General features: G+C 34.8%; 2 protein-coding genes and 1 long non-coding RNA gene across 3 annotated transcripts; 1 reads left to right on the top strand and 2 right to left on the bottom strand.

The window, feature by feature from the left end:
* The first annotated feature begins 2,858 nt into the window (after window positions 1-2,858).
* Window positions 2,859-5,882, top strand: LOC104886961 (ribulose bisphosphate carboxylase small subunit, chloroplastic 6). The gene is made up of 3 exons (XM_010671527.4): window positions 2,859-3,123; window positions 5,255-5,389; window positions 5,486-5,882. Exons 1-3 carry the CDS (start codon window positions 2,938-2,940, stop codon window positions 5,714-5,716), a joined length of 552 nt encoding a protein of 183 aa, XP_010669829.1. The 5' UTR covers window positions 2,859-2,937; the 3' UTR covers window positions 5,717-5,882.
* A 2,217-nt stretch (window positions 5,883-8,099) lies between these two features.
* Window positions 8,100-15,476, bottom strand: LOC104886962 (phragmoplastin interacting protein 1). Its single transcript, XM_010671528.4, has 4 exons — window positions 14,744-15,476; window positions 14,365-14,536; window positions 8,986-9,032; window positions 8,100-8,879 (listed from the first exon to the last, which is right to left on the bottom strand). Exons 1-4 carry the CDS (start codon window positions 15,280-15,282, stop codon window positions 8,315-8,317), a joined length of 1,323 nt encoding a protein of 440 aa, XP_010669830.1. The 5' UTR covers window positions 15,283-15,476; the 3' UTR covers window positions 8,100-8,314.
* A 7,138-nt stretch (window positions 15,477-22,614) lies between these two features.
* LOC104886963 (uncharacterized) lies at window positions 22,615-24,490 on the bottom strand. The gene is made up of 3 exons (XR_789273.4): window positions 24,084-24,490; window positions 23,304-23,402; window positions 22,615-22,826 (listed from the first exon to the last, which is right to left on the bottom strand). It is a non-coding gene; the product is annotated as an uncharacterized LOC104886963 (long non-coding RNA).
* Between the last annotated feature and the right edge of the window lie 262 nt (window positions 24,491-24,752).

The following is a 24,752-nucleotide window of genomic DNA, read 5'->3' as shown; positions in this document are numbered from 1 at the left end:
ATTGAACATCCTCCATTTCAATTTTGATTCTAGATTCAACATTACTGGAATTAGCATTGAGTTCTGAAGTATTAGATAATACCTCATTATCCGACATCTGAAGAATCGGAATCGGATCAATTTGGCGAGCATTTTCAGTCCTGCTCTGTTTTCCATTTTTCATCTTCTCAGCTGAAGTATGAATCGATGTCAACCACTCCGAGAAAAATCTATGTGTATTCATGCTATTCTGAATATCACGCACATCTTCTTCCTCAAATTGTTGCTCAGATTGAAACTCCATAGCCGTCACTCCAAGAATTTCATCAATTGTTCTTGTTTTCTTAGCTTGCGAATCAGAACTCGGACCTTTTTGTTTTGGATTGCTAGAACTCACTGTCTTCTTTACTTTTGAATTTCTCGCCATTGCAGAGAGAATTCTAGAGTGAGAAACTCTCTAGCTCAAATTATCTATTCTTCAAGTTCTAGGTTACCAGATTTCTATCTCGTCGCAAAAAATTCTTATATTTACGACCAGTTCAATAAAACTGGTCGTAAATGCTCGTTATTTACTAATGTTTGATATTTATGTAAGCGTGAAGGCTCAATCATACAAAGAAGCCCATGATAAATAGTCAACAACTAGTAGCCCATGAAAGAAAGCCTAACATTAAAGGATGGTCAAGAGATGGAAGTCAAGAGATGAAAGTCAAAAGATGCCAAAATATAGACAAGGATGTGACTGGTAGTTAATCTGATTATGGAGCATGTAAGAACGTGGGTAATGAAATGTGATCACTATGTCGCTAGAAGATATCAATTGTGATTTGAATATAAATGATTCAAATCATTTCCCTCCCAAGAACCAAGGAAGTTACACGTAGCTATGCAGTATAAATACAAGAAGGAAGATTAGAACAACAACAAACACAACACAAAACAAACGTACGTGCAATTTACTTTCTTCTCTAGCGTAGCTTTAACCTAGATAAGTCAACCCCCTTCTAGGTTTATAGTTAGTCCTTAGCCTAGAATTAGAGCATGCATTGAGTAGCAAGTTTGTTCAATCTCCAGTTTTAGTCGAAATCCATGGAGGTTTCAGGTTTGTCCTTTAATTGTCCAGCCTGGTTTATCTTTATGTGTGTTATAAAAGAATCTTTTTGGAAGTTTGTGATATATGTGGGAATATTCAGCTTTTATTAATAAATTAATTATTGCATTGATCAACTCATTAAATACCCATCGCCTGAATTTATTAGGCGTTGTATAGTTTAATTATATTAAGCTATAACAAAGTACGTTAGCAAGGTTTTATCTAATTAAAACCGGTAACCCCCAGGGACTAAGACTCTTGTGACATTGAGTATCTAACTATTGGGTGTGCATTGACTTGTTTGCAAAGTTATCCAACTGATTTTGCACCAACAACAGTAAATGTCAAGTCCCTCTTCACCACATCTCTATCTTTTGGCTTCTTCACCACATCTCTATCTTTTGGCTTCACTAACCTTCAGGCAGCCACATACATCAAACGATAACAGTGGCGGATCCACTGGGGGTACAGTGGGTACAGCTGTACCCCCATTTTCAAAAAAAAGTTTGTGGGAAAAAAAAAAGAAAAAAGGAAAAAAAAAAAAGAGAAAGAAACGCGCCCAGCCAAAACTGAAAAGACGCTCGTATTTCTCTCTCTCAGACTCTCACTCACGCGTCCCTTCTTTCTCTCTCCTCTGGTCAGTCTAACGTTTCTTTTTTCTTTTCTCTCTCCTTCTTGGCTTCTTTCTTTTCGCCTGCCGGAGACCCGGACTCCCGTCGCCAGACTCGCCACTTTCACTGTTTCACACTTTGCAGCCCAGAATTATTGTAGACGTTGTCGCCCTTTGCCGGAGGCCCGGAGTTCTTCACTTCTTCTTGTCGCCACGAGCCCACGGCCCACGCCACGAGACGCCACCGCCGCAGGAACTCACTGTAAGTGTAAGTCTGTAACTCCTTACTCCCGTCGCCACTTTCTGTTTTTTTTTTTTTTTTTTATAATTTCTGCTAATTTATAAAGGATAGGTTATTAGGTTACTTGAATTGAACTTAGAGATTTAAATGTTGAATTGAAATTAGAGATTACTAATTACTTCATTACTTGAATAGTTGAATTGAAATTACTTGAATTGAAATTAGAGATTACTTCATTACTTGAATTGAAATTGAGATTACTTGAATTGAAAGTAGGATTGTAAAATGAAATAGAGGTTGTGAATTGAAATTAGTTGAATTTGGAATTAAATGTTGTGAAATGTAATTTGAAAACAAGAAACTTTGGTATTAATATAATAATATGTTTACTTATACTAGATTGGAAGATGAAAACAAAAGTTTAGAATCTTTTTGGAAGAGAAGTGGAGGAAAATCACAAAAGTCTTCAACTTCATCTTCTCCAACATCAAAGGAGCCTCTAATTGAAGAATGTAATCATGAGGTTCCAATAATTGATATTGGCATTGTATTTTGATTTGAATTTTTAGTCGTAAAGTATTGTATTTTGTTTTATTTGAATTTTTCTCATCCGTACCCCCATCCCGTAATTCCTGGATACGCCACTGAACGATAACTAAGACCAAATAAATAAAAACATTGAAAGCTAGATGAGGTGCAAATAAGCTAGCTAGCATCATACATTCATATCCCAGTACAGATAAGAATGCATACTCTCTTTTGCTAGCTTTGTGTTATAAGGTGGAATTATTAGCTAAGTTTTGATGGCCCACCCATCTGATTGAAAGGCCAAAAATTCCCCATAATCCACTCTTTACCAAATCATGACCCTTAATTCAAGTGAGATGGGACCATTAGGGGATGGTACTGTTTTATAAAATAGGCACTCAAGAAGTTGCTGAGGCCTCTCATTCAAGTGGTTTATCACATACACAAAGGAACTTAAAGGAGGAAGGAGAGTAACAAATAAAGAAAATGGCTTCCTCAATGCTCTCCAACGCCGCTGTCGCCACTGCTGCCGTCAGCCGTAACACCGGTGCTCAGGCTAGCATGGTGGCTCCCTTCACTGGGTTGAAGTCTATTGCAGCATTTCCAGTTACCAAGTCTAGCAATGACCTCTCCTCCCTCCCTAGCAATGGTGGAAGAGTCCAATGCATGCAGGTAATAATGTTGAATCAAAATCTATTGCAATTTCTAATATTCTATACCATTTGTGAGCCATTTTGCTTCTATCAAGTATGTATTCTTAAGTTCGAATTTGAACTAAAATATACTTTCTCCGTCCAAAAATATAGTTGCTATTTGTTTTTGTACATTCTCCAAGACATACCGTTGACTTATTATATCTTCTATTTCGTATTAGAAAAAAATACAAAAAATTGATATTATGAATGTACATAGTAAGATGAATCTAACAAGACCTCACATGACTATGTTTTCTTGTATATATTAATGAGAATATTTGGTCAATAATTTTAAAGTTTGATTCCCAAAATATAAACAGAAACTATATTTTGGAACGGAATGAGTACTTTTCCTATCTGAAATAAATGAAAAACTTATCTCTTTTATGTGAGAACTTTTTAAAAGAAGTATTTCACTTATTTTAAAACCTAGAAGCACTACATCTATATTCCCAAGTTCTGCCCACATCCATCTTACATGATATCTAGTATACATCTTTGATCATTAATATCTTATATATATTGCATACTCCCTCTGTTCTAATTTATAGTGCTTGTTTTCCAATTTGCACGTGAATTAAGAAAAATATCATTTCTATAAGTATTTGTAGTACTGGCATTAGAAAGATAAGAATTTGCATTTGAAACTACAAATATTAAAAAGTGGCTACAACTTTACATGTAAAAATGAGGACAATTATTGAATGTAAGTTGTGTGACTACGACTTTTCATGTAAAAATAAGAACAAAAGAGGAGTAAAAGTTATTTGATTAGGGAATTTATAGAATAAAGTATCATTTTAAAAACAAAACATGAAAGACAAGAACATTTTATGACACCCAAAATGAAATTCAAATACTATAAATTAAGACGGAGGGAGTATAATTAATAAAAATTTAATATCCTAAAAATACACATAAAAAAGAGTTTAATATATCTCTCGCGTGAATAGTAAATTATTAGAATTTATGAAAATGGAGAAAATATGAAGAAATATAAAAATAAGTGGCATAGAGTATGCAAAATTTGTGGTACAGAAGATATTATTTTGGTAAGGTAAATTCCATTGTTTCGTATTAATGATAATAGTTGCATTTTCATGATCTCTACTTATTATACATCATTATTAACCACAAAAATATGATTCTTCAGTTTGTTTACTAATTGTAATGATTTGATTTTCAAGACTATTAATGCATAACTTCAATCATTATTATACATCCTTAATTATCTATTAGATGAAAATCAATATTTTGTGGATATGCAGTGAGATACATCCTAGCATCTTGCATGCTAAAACTTATATTCCCTCCGTCTCTTAATATATATAGTGCTTGTTTCTCTCTCTTTGAGGTCAAACTTTAAAATTTTTGACCATATATTCTCATTCAAATATACAAAAAAACACAATCATGCAGGATCTTGTTAGGTTCGCCTCAATATTTTGTGTCATTATATCAATTTTTTATATTTTTTATTAATACGGAATTGAATATATTGAAGGTCAAAGATCTACCTTGAAAATCATGCAAAAACAAACCAACACTATATTATGGGACGGATGGAGTAATATACATGCTTCCTCCATTTTTCATAATTGATACACTTTAACTTATAAACTATTTATACATTTTACTTTGACCCTATTTTGCACTAATATATATATATATATATATATATATATATATATATATATATATATATATATATATATATATATATATATATATATATATATATATATATATATATATATATATATATATATATATATTGCCTCAATAAATATTTTCATAATATCACATTTTATAATTTTTAAAAATACATAATTAAAGATATTAATTGTCAAAGTTGTGTGTTGACAAATGTGAAAGTCAAAGTGTGTCACTTATATATTAAAAATGGATTGAAGAAAGAATGGACAAAAGTCAAAACAACACATTAGTAAAATACAGGAATATTACGTAATAATGTGTATGAAAAAAATATATAAAATAGTGATGTTTGGAGAATGTAGTGGAAAATTTTGAATAAGATTCCGCATAATAATTTATTGATATTATTCATTCCCTAATGAGTCGCAACAAATATGTATGAATGTTCATAGGTATGGCCACCTCTTGGCAAGAAGAAGTTCGAGACCTTATCTTACCTCCCACCTCTCACCACGGAGGCATTATTGGGTGAAGTTCAATACCTTCTCAACAAGGGATGGATTCCTTGCTTAGAATTTGAAGTCAAAGTAAGTTTATTTTCTTTATTAGGAGTACTTGTTAATCAACAGTGATCATATAGTATTTACATATAACTTATATATTATCATTTTTATATTTTATAGGACGGATTTGTGTACCGTGAACACAACAATTCTCCAGGGTACTACGATGGTCGCTACTGGACCATGTGGAAATTGCCCATGTTTGGGTGCACTGACCCAGCTCAAGTGGTAAACGAGCTTGAGGAGGTCAAGAAGGCTTACCCTCAAGCTTTCGTTCGTATCATTGGATTCGACAAAAATCGTCAAGTGCAATGCATCAGTTTCATTGCCTACAAGCCTGAAGGCTACTAAGTACCATATTTGATTCTTTTTTGTAATCTTGTTAATTCGTTGAATTTCATTATGTACTTTGAAAGATTTGTTCCTTGAATTATATCCAAGGAAAAACACATTTGTGAAGGGCTCTGCTTAATTGTTGAGTTTTATCATTGTGGAAAAATTAGCAAATTTTCTCTGAGTTTCATTGCTAATTAAATTGTCACTAAATTTAGATTAGCGACCGCCTACAATCTATATACCGATAAAATATAAATGGTCGGCATCAATTTTAATTTATATACTCCACGTGTTTTTAAATAGATGCTCCATTTTGACTTAGCTTGCACACTAATTAATGTACAATTTAACCGTTAATATCTCTAATTATTAATTAGTAAAAGATTATTGATATTTTGAAAATATACATCAAGACAAAATCAATAGCTTTTATGCTAACATTACTTTTTATACATTTGTTGAAAAATATGGTCAATATAAAGCATGTGGATAGAGCAAAACTCTAAAGTGAGCAACTAAATTCCATCCTGTATTTTGCTCATTATGCCATAAATACAAATAGAGCCCTACCCTTTTGTATTAACCCCATTTCCCCCTTTTAAGGGTGCTAATTGAGTTGAGTAGCTCTCGAACAACTCAAACATGACACGGTTAACGCTCGGTTAAAAATTGGCTTGAGTTGGCTCTACTTGAACCCAACTCAACTCGACTTGAAAACTTAATAAGCGCATATTGAGCAACACCAAACTCGAATCAATATGTTTGTGAGTAGCTCAATAATATTTATATTTATAATTTTTATAAAATATTAATATTATTTTTTAAACTAAAAGACAGATTTCTTGCGTTTTAAAATTTTATAATAACAAAATTAGGTAAATCAAATACCTAACTTGTGGGACATTTCTCATATTGAACTTCAAAGGTAGAAAGTCTTCTTTTTTGTTGTCCACAACAAAACCAAAATATCAACTCTTTCATAACGTTGTTGAAATTTTGATGACTGAGTTTGTTGTATTATAAGAGACCGCATACTTTTAAATTAAAATTAGACAATGTTAAGCTCAATATTAAAAAGAGAATTAGCCCAATAGTGATTAAGTTAATTTCTTTCGGTGACTATCTAGTTTAATACATTTAGTGACTAAGTCTACTTTTATGGTAGAATTAGACGGTCTCTTTTAATAATTTTTGTTGATAACTTTGCTTCAATAATGAGGAAAACCATTTTTTCTCCCTTCTATAGCAGGAAGAAAGAAACTTGACTTCTTTTACTTCTTTGTAATATTATATTGAAACTAAATAAGATCAAAAAAAAAAAAATTATTTAGTTTATTTCATTTTATATATAGAGGGTTTCCAACATTAGTTATATTTCCCTGTCAGTAAAAAAATCTCTATTATATAAGTAAAGAAGAGAAGACTTGATCCACCCTCTTTTACAACTATATCCTCAACTAAAAAAACAATTACAACTTCTTCAATTTTTGGTGTTTTTTTAAAAAATAAAAAATTAAATAACTGCAATTACAAATTCTCCAATTTTCGTTTTTTTTTTACAAAAAGAATAAATATAATACCTAAACGCAGTTTTCTTTCATTTCACCAACTTTCTAAAAACTAAAAATTGAATTTCTATTTGCTTTCACATACATCAAATGCATATAGGGCTAGTATAATAAGATGGTATCTAGATAATTTGATTAATTATCTAATAATTTTTTAATGTTAAACAAGAAATATATGACTCCTACTTAAAATCGTCCGTATTTTTTTAAAAAAAATCCTAAAGTAACCCTATATACTCACTCATTCTCTCTCTCCTCCTCTAACTCTCATTCTCACTTTCTCTCACCTCACCCCGACCATCACGGACAACCACCACCACCGAAACTGCCTCCACACCGAAACCACCACACCGGAATCACCACCAACACCGAAACCACCGCGAAACATTTTTCCGTTTCCTACACCGAGGAAACGAAATGAATTTTTTCATGGAGGAAATGAAGATGTGTTTCATTTCGTTTCCTCGATGTAGGAAACGAAAAAAAAATTTCTCGATGGTGGTGGTTCCGGTGTGGTGGTTATTTCGGTGGTGGTGGTTTCGGTGTGGTCATGATTTCAATGGTGGTGGTTCTGGTGTGGTAGTGGTTTCGATTGTGGTGGTTCCGGTGGTGGTGGTTGAAGTGAGGTGAGAGTAAGTGAGAATGAGAGTGAGAGTGAGAGGAAAGGAAAGAGAGAGAGTGAGTATATATATAGGGGTAGTTTAGGAAAATTTTGAAAAAAAATATAAGCAATTTTTAGTAAATACGGACGGTAAATAGCAAAATTGATATTTTATTCTCCTTTTGTTACCTTTTTCGAAAGGTGAGACCTAAAGTATTTGTCATTCAAATTTCGTAGAATTAAAAAACTTTATCAACCAAGCAAAGAGGAAAGATCAACTAATTCTTCACAGAATACAATCTAATCTGCACTTTTGGAAATGCAAAATTGGACAGATAGTCGCACAAAAAAATTGTATAAATTGCAAACTCTAAAACTTTTGATATTCTTATAATCATCTCCATAGTAAATGGTTGGAGATGATCACGTATCTGCAATCATAATTTAAGTAGCATTTTGGTTGGTTTGATCAGAAGCTTGTTTCTTTGGACAGTCGGATAATATATGACCTCGTTCACCACATTCATAGCAAGTCCTCCTCCTATGCTTTGCCAAGCTAACTACAGTACTAATCTCTTGAGGTTGCACCACTGGTGGCGTTGACGCAGATGCCGCAGACAAGGTAGATGCCGCAGACAAGGTAGCTGCAGCAGACGAGGCAGATACCGGAATTCTTAGAGGTCCTTTTGGAGGGACTGCACGACTTATTTTCACAGGCCTCCCACAGACTACCTCCTGATCTAGCTTCAATGCCTTCATAAGAGAATCATTGTCGGAGAAGTCCACATGAGCATAACATTTGAATTCCTTAGTCTCTTTATCCTCACCAAATCGGATGGACAATATACTACACTCCGAGAAGAGATTTCGCAAGTCATCTTCTGTGATATCCCATGATAAGTTTCCAGTATATATTCTGTTGTAGCCCTCTATGACTGCTGGAGAAAAGTGTGGTGACTTGGCAGTGCGAGTTCTCTTGTAGGGTTGAATTTTCAGGTATAGGCCATCCCTGAGATGAGAGCAAAATGACTTGAGAGTATGCATAACGTGAAAAAGTTTTTCTAGCTAAGGAATTTAATAGAAGGGAGTAATGGAGCATATTCAAATTAACATACATGTCGGACCCATCAAGTGCCAAAGCTTTCTTAGCAGCCTCTTCTGTCTGCAAGGAAGTGAAAGAACAATTGGAACTTATAAAGATAATGCAATCAGTGATAAGAGGGGGGCGGGTCAACTTGCAGTGAAAGATAGCGATTGATTCAAGATCTAACATAATATCCAGAAAAAGTGAAATTGAGGAACAGGGAATTTTCTAATCTAGATGATTGAGGTCACATTTGTCTAACCATGTAAGCTCAACTTTGGAGTTTGGACTGTTTAACTTAGAGATGTACGACGGCTAAATCTGCCATAAATGGGGTTATGCTATGTTGTTGGATGCTATTGGGTATTGAAGACAGATTATTATAATCAGGCAATCAAAGCAATTAAGATTGAAATTTGATATTAGATATCAAAGCCTTGAGAGCCAAAAAAAAAAATCGCTAGATAAGGAGCTGAGTCGACACTCATCACAGAGCAGCATGAACTGGCCTCATGCATGCAAATCTGCAGAAGTAAGAGTAGTCGAATCATCCAGCAGCCAAGACACTGAAAGTACTGTTTCCTCTTCCAGATTTATAGTCTTTAATTGCCTTGAATAATTAAATGTGCTGTAGCAGTTTTCTCTCTTCATCTAAGCAAGCTCTACAAATGGAGTTGTGCTTAAGTTGTACAGAGGCAGGTTTGAATGAAAATGAATTACTGAGATAAGAGTTTCTCTCTGACATGATGTCTCTAGGGTCGAAGCTTGAGTGGGGAGGAGAATGGGTTGTGTATCCTTGATAAGTCATATCAAAGGTGTGGATAAGTCCCAATCCGACAAAGCTTAGAAGTCCCTACATCTTAGCTGCATCAACTCTAAGCGGTTCCTAGTAGGTCATAACCAATTCTCAGCATGTTATATTCTAGGTCAACCTTTTTTTCTTCAGTGCCTTCATTTTTTTAATTCCTCATTTAGCCTCTTCCTCAAGCATTAGAGTTTCTAGTCTTCGGTTAAAGTAAGGGATTCCTAAACTTATCTTAACCTTTCTAAACTATTCTAAAGTTTTCTGAATTATTCAGAAGTTCTCTTGATTTTCAGGAAAATCAACTATAGTAAAATAATTATTAAAGCTTCTTGTCTTTCCCATCTCCCCACCCTCTCAGCTCCTTCTTTCTAACCCCTTTCCACCACCAAAAAGCAGCTCTCCTACCCACTGTACCTCCACTTTCTGACGACCCAATCACGGCCTGGCAACAACTAACACAACTCACATTTTTCTTAAATCTTCATGCTCAATATATCTAAGAATTGACCTAAAACCAAGAAAATTGTTTGCCTCCAAACCATTATCCAAGGATAAAGAGGGCTCAAAAATCTGCAGTTTCGAGTATATATGCACATGAGATGAAACTAAATAAATTTCGTCTTTTTTATTGTTTGATTCCTACTTGAATTTATCAGTTTCCAACTTTTTGGAGGGCTGGAACCGAAGTCAATGAAAATTCAATTCACCCATAAACAAGTCCATTAGGCTGCTTAGGGCTTAGCTCGTTATTTCAGTAACTCATTTTCTAAACTAATGGGAGTTAATGGTGAATGGCTGAATTCATCAAATGGAGTAGGTGATGGTTCATAAAGGAGAGGGAGGTGGACTGCGGGCCTTGCTGGGTAAAGGCAAGAGGAAAATTAGGTGGCGGCAGCAGGTTAGGTTGGTTAGGTTGGTTAGGCAGAGTTGGTGGCAGGTCTGTAGTCCCATATTAGTTTGAACAGTTTCTTTTTATGTTCGTTCCATATTAGTTTGAAAACTTCCATTTTCGGTATGGTACCGCTATTAGTATATTATTTTTTTTATACTCTTTTGGCCCACACTCTACCTTTATCAATAAAAAGTTACCCAACTTTCTCTCTCCTCCAATAGCAATTATCCCACCAACTACTATCACATCTACTTTTTCAATAAAATAACATGTGATAACCACACAAGTTATCACCTTAAACTACGTATCCCAACAAGTGTTCACATCTTTCTTGGAGGAGGAAATAAATTTGACATAATGCCTTAACCAACATTCGTCTTTAAGAGGGCATATTTGCAAGGCACAAGGCAAAAGCAAGCAACCCCAATGTAGATGCTGATTTGATAATATCTTTAAGGACAACAATCAAAAAATGGGGTTTGATGACAAGTTAACACTCAGAAGATATTGAAGTTTCAGGCTGAATAAGAATGTCACCAATGACTCGAAATCAGTAAAAAGATGAAAGAAGGCTTGAATCTCACTAAGAAATTTGGTAAACACAAAGTATTCAATTCACCTAAACTTGATAATAAAGAACACATTGCAGCCCTACAAAAATGGTAGCTTGGCTCATGTGAAACCAAGTCCTAAGTAAGTAGGAGTATGCAGATCTTATTTTACTTCATTCTAAACCAAACAAAAAAAATAACATCTGCAAATCCCATGGTATGAAGGAAACAAAAAACTTATGCTAACCGGTAGTCCACCCCACAAACGGAAAGAAACTACTTCCTTCGTTTTTTTTACTTGCAACACTTTTTTTCTCATCAACTCCAATGCAAAATTTGGGTAGGAGAGAGATAGAGAGGAAAAAGAGAGGGCCCAATGTGATTGGAGAGAGATAGATAGAAAGGAAAAGCAAAAGTAGAAAGTGTTGCAAGTAAGTAATTATTTCCCTTTTAGGAAAGTGTTGCAAGTAAAAAAAACGGAGAAAGTACAGTATATCAGTCCCATTATTGCATGAACAAAATAGTCAAAAAGATGTAACAGAGGTAATGCCACTTGCCATCGGCGTGCCAAGTGAACAGCAAGATAGCCCATAAACATACAACTTTTTGCTCATGGCTTAGAGGTAGTGCCACTTACCCTATGCAGAACCTTCCAGAAACCAACCTGAATTTCATACACATTCCTTTGCTTTCACTTACCAGATTTTTAATACTTCCTCCGTAACAAAAAAATTGCAACATTTCCTCTCAAGGGACTCCTATGGAGTTTTTCTTAATGGAGTATTAGGGGTTTGGTTAGAGTACATGGTAAGATTAGGCTTGTGAGGACAGAGAAAGTGGATCAAAATTGACCACATACCAACCACCATGGCCACCACCGGACAACCTTCACCGGTCACCACAACCACCACCGCCACCACAACCACCGCAACACCACCTTCATCACCACCACCTTATTTCTACCCAAATTGACCTCCAAATCAACCCAAATCGCCACCCGCTTACCTTTCCCAACCACCTGCGATGGTTTTGTCGGCGCGAACGAGGGAACCTTTCCCCACCACCCTGCCACGAGCGCCTAGAAAATTCGAACAACAAACCCAGAAAATCGAACGAAATCGGACGAAATCAAACCTAGATAATTCGAAAGCCAAACCACGAAATCGCGTTCGATTTGGTGGTATGATTGTGGTGGTGGAAGTAGGTGCTTGTGGCGATCAATTTGGTACTTGTGGCGGTCGATTTGGCGGTTGGCGGTTGGCGGTGAGATCGGCAGTTGGTGGTGAGGTAGGCGTTGGGTGATGAGGTAGGCAGTGGGTGGTTGGTGATTGGTGGCAGCTTGGCAGGTGGTGGTTGGTGAGGTCAGCGGTGGAGGAAGGTTGATGATGTTAAATCATGGTGAAATAATTAGCGTTAATGTTTTTTAAGTTTAGTTGTTAATGATCTTTAAATCTTCATAATTGGGGGCGTTTTGGCAATTTCATACTAAAAAACTTACCTAAAATTGTAAGAAATGAAATTGTTGCAGTTTTTGTGTTACACCCGAAAATGGCAAATGTTGCGTTGTTTTGTTACGGAGGAAGTAATATGTTTTGAGTTTGAGGAAAGTCATGGTAGAAGAACAACGATAAAGGTTCTCCCTCCGTTTGAGATTTACAAATTTTAACCCGCTACATTTGACTTCGTCTCTTATTCTTCAACAATTTCGTAGTATAAACCTTGAGGTTATAATTACTCTACCTCCTCCACTTCAACAAAACTTTAAAGGCAAATCCCTTCAAAACTTTCCTTCCTCCTCTTTTACCCCATCATCCATCACCCTTCAATCATGGATCTTGTCTTCCAAAAAATCTTAGTCACCATACTTCCTATACTTCATGAAATATATGTAATCTAGATTGACACAGGAATAGTTATGCCCATGTCCATGTAATTTTAAAACAAGTAGCATCTTCCTCCATACTAAGCCCAAGTAGCATCTTCCTCCACACTAAGCCTTTCTTTGGTTGGACGCATGGTATCAAAACAAGGTCTCGTCATATCGTTTGAGAAGGCTTTCAAATCTACCGAACCGATACATTCCGCATCGTAAAGGTGTAAAAAAACGCATTTTAGGTGGGTCCAAGGGATATCTCATGGTCTGAGCTGATGTACAACAATCGTAACACATGGTGTCAAAACAAGGCCGCATCGTATCGCATCACACGTTCAAAACATGGCGATGCTAGGGGACTTGCTCTTAGAAGACGTGGGGTTTCTCTAATGACAGCGCATGAAAATAAGCAAGGAAACTAAGTAAAGACAGAGTGACGGCGTCCGAAATGAACAAACAACGTACCTGAAGCCATATAAGGGGAGGAGGCGTGTGCATATACAAAAGATGGAGAAGTCTTGGGGTATATAATTGTTGCCACTTCTCCAAGCGGTTGAGCAAGTGTCATCAATTAGGGGCAGCTGTTGGGCCGTAGAACTTACATGTTGGCGGCAAATATAAAATTTGAAGTGGAGAGACAAGAAAAAGTGGTTATCATATGAACATACGGTTTACATCAGGTCCCACTATGCTAACTGATTGAGAAAATAGCAGGGAGGCAGTTACAAGAAGGGCGTGACATATCCTACATCCAAGGAAGACAAGTCAATCGGAATAATTAATATATTTAGATTATAAATAGGTAAATGTTGTAACCTAATGAGGAGTCACTAGCAACCATTAACTCTGAATATTCTCTAATTAATACTCTCTCTCTCTAGCTGTCGTTAACCCTCAGTAATCCATAGCAAACACACTCACTATCTCCATTAATACTTTACAAAGCTATTTTGTAAATTGTACTCAAACGCCTTCATCGACTACGACATCTCCATAGTTAATTGGTGATCAAGAGTATCACCTGCATTTTTTTCCCATTCCTTGGGTTTTCCGCATCAACAATTGTTTGCATTCTTAAATCGTTTATTTATATTCTTATTATTCGTTGTTTATTTCATATCAAATTAGTATATTGTTCTTGTTGTTGGCTCCCAATACTTTTGCGTACTTGGTACAAAATCGGCAGAAACAAATATCATTTCAATTGTAACGAGAATAGGTGATCACGAGCAGAATACACGATCAAACTAAAATGATCATTAAAAAAATCGAAATAAAAAAAAATGTACCTTGAAGCTGATAAAAGCAATTCCCCTGAATTTTCCACTCTCTGGGAACTTCATACAATCAATCTCAGTTATGGCACCACAATGATCAAAGTAATTCCATATATCGTCCTCAGTTGAACTGTAAGGCATCCCTCCAACATAAACTTTCTTACTATCATCCTCATTCTCTTGACTGTAAAACATAATAACCAAAACAGCAACTATATAAGGCACTCTACAGCTCCCTCTACAACTAATAATTCACATCAAAACCATTCAAATTTGTCCAAATTCATAAAAACAACATCAACAAACAAAATTAAATACAAAACCTTATAAGTGCACAATATACCAAACACTGACCAAATGGGTATGTTACTATGTTTACTATCAACAATACCTAGTTTCAGCAACAATTTGGTCCGAAACGCCGCCATTTTCAACCTCGAATTGCTTCTCAATCTTCGCTTTCTTCTTCTTCTTCTTTTTATTCTTCTTCTTCACAGCTTCCTTTTCTTTCTTCTTCAAATCACTACTTTCTTTCACACCCAACTTCACATCACCCCCACTTTTCTTTTCCTTCTTCTTCTCCTTCTTTTTTTTCACCTTTTGAATCTGACCACCATTTTCACCCACCTCTACCTCTAACTTTCCCCCATCTTCAACACCCATTTTCTCTCTCCTCCTCTTCTTCCCTCTAGAATTACCCTCAACATGGGTATCCTTGTTTTCGCCACTATTTCGCAAAGAAGTGAAATTTTCCCTGCGTTTCTCTCTCTTTGATAAGTTGGGTTTCTGGGTTGCTGAGTTCAGAAGTTGTTTCAGAGATTCAGGGGTTTCTGGTTTTTTCGGATTGTTAGAATCTGGGTCTTTGGAGACAGAGATTTCTGCAAATTTAGCTCGTAGTTGCTGCTTCAATTTCTTGTTTGATAGCACCATTTTTATGTTTTTTCAAGGGGTATTTCTAAGGCTTCTGCTACCTTAAGGCTTAAACCCCAAACTCCTGAACAAAACTGAAAACCCTTTTACCTTGTGAAGGCGAAAAATGAATTTCGACGTTCAAACTAAAACGCACTACGGTTAGTACGGTACTCCGCCAAAACGGGTTATTGGCAATTTGGCATTGCTTTCGGATTCAATAGGTAATGGACGCATATCCGAATAACTAACGGGCGTGAGCCGTGAAGTAGACTTGTTCGGGGACTAACATGGAAAATATGACTTAAATGGACTAATGGGTTGGATTGTCTCACCCACTTTTTTCATATAATACTAGTGGACTATGCCCGTGCATACTGTACGGGTTCGTTATGGGCGGTGTTATTTGTAATCATAATGTTGTAAGTGTTTGAAAATAGAAAATAGAAAATATTGGGAAGTAGAGTTATGGGTAGACAAGCATACAGAAGTTTTAATATATACATGCCAAAATATCTTAGCAAGATAACATTATTTCGCTAACGTTTGCATCTTCAAAGCTAGCTCCACTTGCATTTATTTGTCCATAGTATATATGAATATGAAACTATGAAGTCATCTAAGTATTAAGATGTTACAAAAACTCTGAAATTTTCAAGTATTCAGAGATGTACTGGTTATATACTTTGTTATCTCTTTCAAGTCTTCTTGCTGAAACTTGCATCATCAAAGTTGGCTCCACCTACATTTATTTGTCCATACTATATACGCGCATAAAACTATGAAGCCAAGTGTTAAGATGTTACAAAAGCTCTGAAATTTTCAAGTATTCAGAGATGTACTGATTATCTACATTGCTATGTCTTTGAAACTTCAACAAGTTGCTTCCTTGATGTCAGAGACTGACACAACATTGAACTTCAGTTCTGAGGGTTCACGTCTGTTGCATTTTACGAGAAATATGTATTGTTTTTTGTCCACTAGTATGTCATAAGAGGAGATATCAAAATCTGCATCTTGTAAGTGGAAGAATATGGTAAGTTGGTTCAGTGGTGGAATTATGTTTGGAATAACAAAGCTCAAAGGCGAAACTAACTTATCATGCATTCTTATATGAACTATATTTTCTGTAACTAAAAAGGTAGAAACAAACAAGAAGTATGTTTTGACATGGGAAATAATTAAAGAGGTCATACCTCATCTTGTTTTTTCATCAAGGAGATTGGGTTAAGCATGAAAACTTTTTCAGCATATTTTCCGTAAATTGTGGCCGTCAATGTTCCAGAAGTATCCTCGAATTCAATTTGAAAGTAATACCTGTTATGTTTATGTGAAATATGTATAGAATTATTTTTTTTGCAAGTGTATTCTATGGATTTTTTTTCTTGTAAATTAAGAATACATGGGTTCTGCAATACTGGTTTTTCCACAGTAAACACATGGATAGCTTGTCAAATATTCAGCATCTTTGCCTTTGCGGCAATTGTTGCAGCTCAAGTACCAGAGTTTTTGATTTGCACTTTTAATGAGGGGAATGCTGAGATTTTGAATGTTGCACCCTGAGAACAAAGAAATGTAGTTCTTTAGTTATTATTATTTTTCTAGGGGAGTTTTGGGTATATAAGGAGTGTACAATATATGGAGACTTGGGGATGCTGCTAATCTGTGAAATCTCCATTGTTTTGCCATGAAATTTTTTGTCTGATTTTATTTCCTTCAACATTTCTTCATTTTGCACGACCCTAAGAAGGATAAGTAATAGATAATTGCGTTAATGTTGTCATAAGATTGGTGAGTTTGTATTTTCAAAAAAAAATAGGAAGTTGTATTTTACCATGTACGGAGAGTAGTTGCTTCAATAACATCTGGGTTTATAAGAAATGATGGTAAGGACTTTGTTAAAAGAGACAGATCTTTGGTTGAGTACAAAAGGAGGAAGAAATATTTGTTAATTAATATAATATAGATCCTTAACTGAGTAAAGATGATAATATATTAGTCATACCATTGTATGATACGACTTTCAATCGCATGGCAAGGATAATTGTCCACTTGTGCATTTAATTTGCGATAGCTGCACCTTCATTATCTTTAAACGGCTCCCACATGGTCAACATGATTGGTTTTTCCCTGTTATAATAGTGTCACATATAGTAGTGTATGCATTAAGTGGGGAAATATGCATGCATTTTAAGGATATTTGAAGATATAAAGAAAGGAGCTTACTTGTGGTTTATGAGGACAAACTCGTGTACTGTTGATGGTCCATTGTTGGTGTTGATGGTTTTTGTTTTAAGTATGTCCAACACCACACCCAAAATATATGAAATTTTACCAATTATTTAAGCAAGGATAATACGTTCATAATTGGGATAGGAGAAAAGTAAAAGTATAACTTACCAACTTGAGAAAGGGAATCAACATATTTGGAAAGATCGCCAAAGGGAACCAGATTGAAAGAAGGTGTTATTTTTTAGGATTCCTCGTCTTCGGTAAGCTCAATAATAGGGGTTTTTGCATTTATTATCCATTGATTAACATGAGGCATAATATGGTGTTTATGTTCAATGGGTTTCATAATTGCATTTGAGATTTGCTACCTATGTAGAAGTTTAAGAGTGTTCGTAAACAACTCGACATCAGCACCAAAATCACAACTTGAACTCTTGTACCCTTGAAAATGAAAGAAAAAACTATGTTGGATAAAACATGCATATTCAAGTATTATATTTATAAATTGTGTTGTTCTTACCTCTTTATCTGCAAAAACAAGTCTTTGGAAATGTTTTGATGTGTTTGTTGAGTAATGTGGGTAAGGCTTTTCTACTACTTACAGCTTTGTTGCCCAATGCTTCTTTGTATGAGGAGTTACCTCTTTTATAGGTAGATATTGCATCGGCATCTTAATAGTCTGCATGGAAATAGAAAGTATTAGGAGTGTAATAGTTATTGCAACTATTTATGTATGAATTAGAGAAGGGAACTAACTTTTTGAAATCATCAAGTGCATAAACTTATCTAGAAAATCAAACGGAAAGGAGGATCGAACATAAAATTGATGTTTAATATTTGTATAGGTACATAAAAAGATAATCTAGTTTACTAAGAAATATTATTGTTCAAATATTATTGGTTGTACCACATACATAGAACACTTGTTAATTTTTTGCACTTTCAGTTAGTATTTCCTTGTAGACAACATTTTTTGTGTAATAGTCAGTTGTTTCAGTTGAATGTGGTTTAATTAGAATTTTAACGGCTTTTGCAGTCTTAGCTCTTGATAATGATACGTATAGTTGTCCATGTGAAAAAACTGGTTGGGGTAAATATATCCCGACTTTTTCAGGAGTTTGACCTTGAGCTTTATTAATAGATATAGCAAAACACAAGCGTATTGGGAACTGTGTTCTTCTAAAGGGTATGGGAAACTTATCACTTTTGGAAGGTTGTAAAGGAATCCTTGGCATGCAAACTCTTGTACCACGGTGATACCCAACATCAATTTCAGCATCAATTACATTTTTATCTAAGCGACGACATAATTAAACGCGTGTCGTTGCAAAGACCTTTTGAGGGGTCTATGTTTCTTAGCAAGTTTACAAGACAATTAGGTTTTAATACAAAGGTGTGAGGAGGTAGAGCATTTAATGTCAAACTATTTAAAAAGTCTTCATGATGTTCTTGTGCTATTGGATCAATAGTTTTATCGAAGCTATGATATATTATAGCATTTCCTGGAAATTTCTCTATGAGAATCTCATTAATATCATCTACAGATTGATTTTTAGGAGTTAGAATGGTATGATTTGTAATAACATTTTGATCTATTGTAGCCATGTTTATATCTGGGAAAACACTCTTTATTAGCGTATTTAGAGAAGTTGTTGCGTCAATATACGGAACAATCATTGAAGATGGGAGTTTGACCATGTCATTTATTGGTTGTGGTTCGGTTCTATTTCATATTCTTAAAAGGAATTCACAAAATTGAGGATCGGATTTTGCATGCATATTTTAACCTAATTTGATCTTTTGTAATGTGGGCCAAATTTTAGATCTTACTAAACTTGCATCAATTTGTTCTTCTTTTCTTTTTTTTTGGAACGATGGGTAAAACTTGCCGGAAATCACCACCAAATACAATAATTTTACCACCCAAAGTAGATCAGTTTCCATGATATATTTTAGCATTTTATCAACTACTTCAATAGTTTGCCTTTTGGCCATAGAAGCCTTAGCCCATATAATTAATTTCGCAGCCCTGAGAAGCTTTGTGGTATTGCTTTGTTTGCTTATATCACAAGTTGTGTTATCGATGTCAAGTGGCAATTTAAATCGCGAATGACAAGTTCTTGCCACAGGCATATTTGATGCAGCAATTCCAGATGTTGCTGATGCTAAAGTTATAAAATGTTGTAATCGTAAAGTAGCTAATATGGCAATATATAGATAAGTTTTTCTTGTTCCTCCCAGGCCATCGATAAAGAAGGCTTCATGTTGGTTCGATAGTACTTTTGTCATTATGGTGTCATATGCATATCTTTGTTCTTTATTCAGTTTGGACACCAAAAGCAGATCTTCTTCAGACACTATGATATTTGTTTAATCTTCTAATTCGTTACTTGTTTTCAGATTTTCTTTTAAATTGGTAGCTCCATCTATTAAAGGATAATTGTTTACGCCTTTTCCCATTGATTCTAATATGGAATTAATACTTTGGAGAACTTTTATTCTTATAGTTTCTTTTGGTAAATTGGAGTATTTAAAATCCTCACTTAATTTATTTTCGAACTTGTTCCATAAGACTTTTTGATTACCAAATGCTAGTAATGTAGCAAAAAGCATTCTTAATGAGTATGGCATCTGAAATAGAGAAGCTTCTTCAAGACATTGCTCAATATAAGTGTCTGTCTCTAATAATCCATTTAGTAAGGTAGCTTCCTTAAATGAGGATGCTTCTTTTTCATTAATGATTTTTAAAGCCCTAAAAGAAGTGGCACCATTAATATGGTTTAATAATAAGCGCAAATAGTATCTTTCACCTTCTATTGGATTAGCAGTTACAACTCGGCCGACGACATTTCGTTCTTTTCTAAGATTCCATGTTTTGCTTTTTTTATCCCATACATAAAACTCAGGAAAGTCTTTATATAGCAATTTACTTGCATTTAAATCAATTTTGTTCATAGCGAAATATTCTGTTAGCATTGTTTTTGAGGGACTCGGTATTTATAATGCTATTTAGATTAGTGTGTTTGGTGAACGTGATAAATTGTCTATCTTCAAGATGTAGTTGTAATAAATTAATGATGGGGGATGAATTTCATATACAACGAATTTATAAATCCTCTGCATAGCCTCTGGAGCAGAAATTCACCTTTGCTGATTGAAATGCATTAATCTCATTTATATCAGTTTTATCTTGTTGGGATAATAAATTAAACGCTACTCGATCATATCCTTTGTATACATATTTATACAAGTATTTCATAGCACTAATTGTTGAGCATATTTCAACATTAATATGACAATCAAATGTTGCCAATAAAAAAGGGTTATAAGGAATGACCCATCTACTATCTAATTTAGCACCTCGAACTTTTACAAGTTGACCATCATTTCGTCTTCTATATCTAGGGTGTGAATTTTCTCCATGATTGCTATAGCACAAAAGTCTTTAGTATATTTGCTTTTACAGCGACCTTCTTTTGTCATACAAACATTTGCTTTGTTTAAAAAGCCACATGGGCCATGTATCATATGTTTAGCAACACGTGAGTGTAAGTGAGTTTTGTTCCTTGTTTGGGAGTTCAGCACATACAATTTTGTCGTATGATTCAGGGGAAGTTAATTTATATGTAGGTTGTAAAATTATGAGAAAATGAGCATGTGGTAATCCTCTTTTTTGGAATTCCACTACATACACGTGAGAACTTACTTGTCCAAGAATATGTTTTTTGAATAAATAGAATTTTAACTTCTCAAGTTTAGCTTTAAAAATTCTTACTACAAGATCGGGCCTATCTTGTGCTTGTTCTCCAAAATGCAATTCTTGTTGTATTTCAAACCAATTAGGATTACAAGTCATAGTGAGAAATATGTCAGGTTTACCAAATATTTGGACTAAAGTCATAGCATCAATATATCGGCGACGCATATCTCTAGGGCCACCAGTAAATGAAGCGTGTAAAATTATTCTTCTTCCGACTTTTGAACCACGATTCTCACATATAGAAACACTATCAATAATGCCTTGGTATAATTCTGCTTGAATTTCTTCTTGACGGTTTCTAAAATTATCTAGTCGAGATGTTTCTAGTTTTATGTACATGTCAACCACTAGTTGTTGTAATAGACGTCGAGAATGTAGGATGATTTCCTTTTTAAAAGGCCGAATTTGAAATTTGTAACAGTAGTATTCCCTACATGACACAGTGTTCCTTGTTTTCTTTCCTTTATTAAGCACTGTAGGAAAAGAAATGATATATGGTATAATTAATAATATCTAGGAGAAGCGAAAATAAGTTTATTACAATGATGTTGATTAGACGTACCTCTTTCTTCCCTTTGAAAAAGTATTTTAGAAGAGATAATCTCATTGTAATCATTTCCTAAATTATCGTGACAATGTGAATCTCCTCTTTTTTTATTTATCTTTGCTATGCCTTCATGCCATCCAATATCTCCAAAAGGAAATAATAATGAATATTGTAGTGGGTCATAACAACCATAATAATATTTCACTCTATTACGACAATATCTCGTTCTTTAAGTTCAATTGATTCATCATTTTCAATCCATATTGCAGCTACCTGTGATGTTGTTGGAGCTTTAAATGTTCGTTGGTCTAAAGTTGGATCAGATCTTATGATAACTTTTTGGTCTTCTAAATTTGGGATATTTTTTAGAACTCTGAAGAAGTTGGAGTAAGGATTGACATCTGGCATTCACTTTTTCTGACACTTTTAGTGTATTGTCGATCTCATTATCTGTATTATAAAAATACAACTGCAAATAATTTGGTTCATTATCAGTTGGAAGTAGTTCATTGATAAAGTGATAGACTTGTCCTTGAACTCTAAAAGTGTATATTCCTTTATTTCTTTACACAATTTTTTATCATATATAACACCAAAGGAGGTGAACTCAAATGAATTTTTATAAGTACGTGAATATTTGTGAAATGATTTGCTTTCTTTTGGTTAGATGTATATAAGGTGTAAAGTTTTTCAGGAACATTGTTCAAAGCTAGTGCTATGTTACCATCGTCACAACAAAAGTGTTTAGGCTCATGATAAAATCTCTTGGTGTAACAACCCGCTCTTCCGAGGTGCCAGCGAAACACACTCGACATCCATAAACTAGAATTAGTTCTTAATTAAATAATATCGCAGTGGAAAAATAATCTTAATTACATCAATAATTCCACTTTAATTCTGAAAATGATATACAATGAAATATAAATAACTAATCTCAAATCAGCTATCTAAAATACAAGCTTAATTCATAATCCAAATCATAATCTCGCTCCGGCCACTTCCAACTCCGAGCTCACAACAGCAATCCTGCAAATTCACAGAAGAAATATAAAACAAACAAGATTCTAAAATGAGTGGAAAACTCGTACTCTTTACTTCATCCTGTTATAAAATTTTTATTTGTCAAATCATTTCATCTCGTTATAACACTGGCATAGCTCATTCTCTTAAACAAATCAGTGGCAAGTACGGGATTTGGACAAACGATGCCTCCAAGGTTCGTTATGGAGCCCAGCAATACTACCCACAAGTTTCGTTATGAGGCGTAGCTGATCATATCAGGTCAAAAGAGTAACCATCCTCCACCTATACCTTGCTCATTTTCTATTTTCAGTTTATAAACTAAGCCAACAAACCAATTGCATATTTATAATCGATCAATGACATTTCATCATCACATTCATATCTATGGCCATAGTACAAACTTAATTATCAAAAACATAACAGAGAGATCCATACACAGAAGGGCATGAGTAAATGATTTTTACTGAACATAAAAGTTACCTCATACGCGATCCATTCTTTAGCTCCGACAATAAGAACTTTGAGAACTTCATAACCCCATCAACTCTCTTGATTCCATAACATTCCTCCATTATTAACCTCAATAACAATGACAAGACTAATTACCAACCATTCTCACAAAATCTCAATTAAAGAAACTAATCTAATCAACGAACCTAATTAACCTTTCTTAAAACAACCTACTACACTGATCAAACTAAATTCGAGAATAAAACTTAATGAAACCCATTTTGATAACTCTTAAACTTAACATCAAACATAACCACTCCAACTATAGTAATAATAATAAAAAGGAAATGAATTCAAACTTACTCAACTAAGAAATAATTCACTAGAGTATAAATCTAAATTAAACCTAAGACTCAATCCAACAATTCAACAACAATCACTACAACACAACAACAATAACAACAACAACGTAAAAACACCCACTGCAGACAACCACCACCCAACAACAGTGGCACAACACCACCAACAACAACCCCAACAACAACAACAATACAACAACGACGACAACAAAACAACAACAATAATAACTACAACACTGCAATAATCCCAATAACAATCAACCACCACTACAACGACAACATCAAAAGAAAATTACAACTCTTAATCTGATCTTCTTTTTAAAACTCATGAAATCATTGATGAAAATAAAACAACAAGATAAAGCTGGTTTTGATAAACATTCTCAATCCATAAATTTTGGACTTCAATTTTCATCACAGATGTTAGTAATACAAACAAGAAACTTTATACCTCTGCTAAGATAGCAACGAAGAACAGAGGGATGAAGAGGTTTTCAAAGCTTCGGTACCCGAGGGTGGAGCACCAACGACGTAGCGGCAGGCCATGGCGGCGCCAACTCCGCCACCACAGCAGTAGCAACGAACAAATAGAAGAGAAAGAGGAACCACAACACGAGAGAGAGGAACAGGGCAACAACAACAGCAGTGGTGTGGTGGCTTGCGAGCAGCACCACACGCACAGCTCCGACGAGCAGCAAGCCCAAGACAACGCACATCACAAACGATGAAACAACCGGTTCTGGCGAGGGAGGAAGCAGGGGACGAGAGAGAGATTGAGGATTTGGGGTTTCGGGTTTTCTTTTCTTTTGGGTGAGATGAGGATGAGGGAGTTGGGGTTAAATTCATGGCCCGACAAAATAACAAGGGGGGGGGGGGGGGTTGGTTACCTCCTTAAACCAACATCCAAAAGTAATAGAACGAGAAACCGACTTTGGTTTCCTAAGCGGGTAAATACAAATCCACAAATTACTCATTAAACGCGATATATAAAATAATATAATAATACCTCCATAAAATTAATATAACAAATATATTACAAGAACGACAAATAAATTCATACTCGATAACTCAAATAAAATAAGATTTTCAGAACATAATTAACTTAATAAATATATTTAGC

The sequence above is a fragment of the Beta vulgaris genome, chromosome 2 (genome assembly GCF_026745355.1).
Source record: "Beta vulgaris subsp. vulgaris cultivar EL10 chromosome 2, EL10.2, whole genome shotgun sequence".
In the NCBI taxonomy this organism is placed as follows: Eukaryota; Viridiplantae; Streptophyta; class Magnoliopsida; order Caryophyllales; family Amaranthaceae; genus Beta; species Beta vulgaris.
The sequence above is the reverse complement of the archived record's forward strand: the minus strand, read 5'-3'. Positions and strand labels throughout refer to the sequence as shown.

What these genes read in the sequence shown, in the direction of transcription:
- LOC104886962 (XM_010671528.4), bottom strand. Translation starts at nt 15,282, where the DNA reads ATGGTGCTATCAAACAAGAAATTGAAGCAGCAACTACGAGCTAAATTT. An exon ending in CAAATTGTTGCTGAAACTAG is followed by an intron (nt 14,537 to 14,743) that starts GTATTGTTGATA and finishes TATGTTTTACAG; the next exon opens with TCAAGAGAATGAGGATGATA. An exon ending in TTGCTTTTATCAGCTTCAAG is followed by an intron (nt 9,033 to 14,364) that starts GTACATTTTTTT and finishes ACTTCCTTGCAG; the next exon opens with ACAGAAGAGGCTGCTAAGAA.
- LOC104886961 (XM_010671527.4), top strand. Translation starts at nt 2,938, where the DNA reads ATGGCTTCCTCAATGCTCTCCAACGCCGCTGTCGCCACTGCTGCCGTC. An exon ending in GAAGAGTCCAATGCATGCAG is followed by an intron (nt 3,124 to 5,254) that starts GTAATAATGTTG and finishes GAATGTTCATAG; the next exon opens with GTATGGCCACCTCTTGGCAA. An exon ending in GCTTAGAATTTGAAGTCAAA is followed by an intron (nt 5,390 to 5,485) that starts GTAAGTTTATTT and finishes TATATTTTATAG; the next exon opens with GACGGATTTGTGTACCGTGA.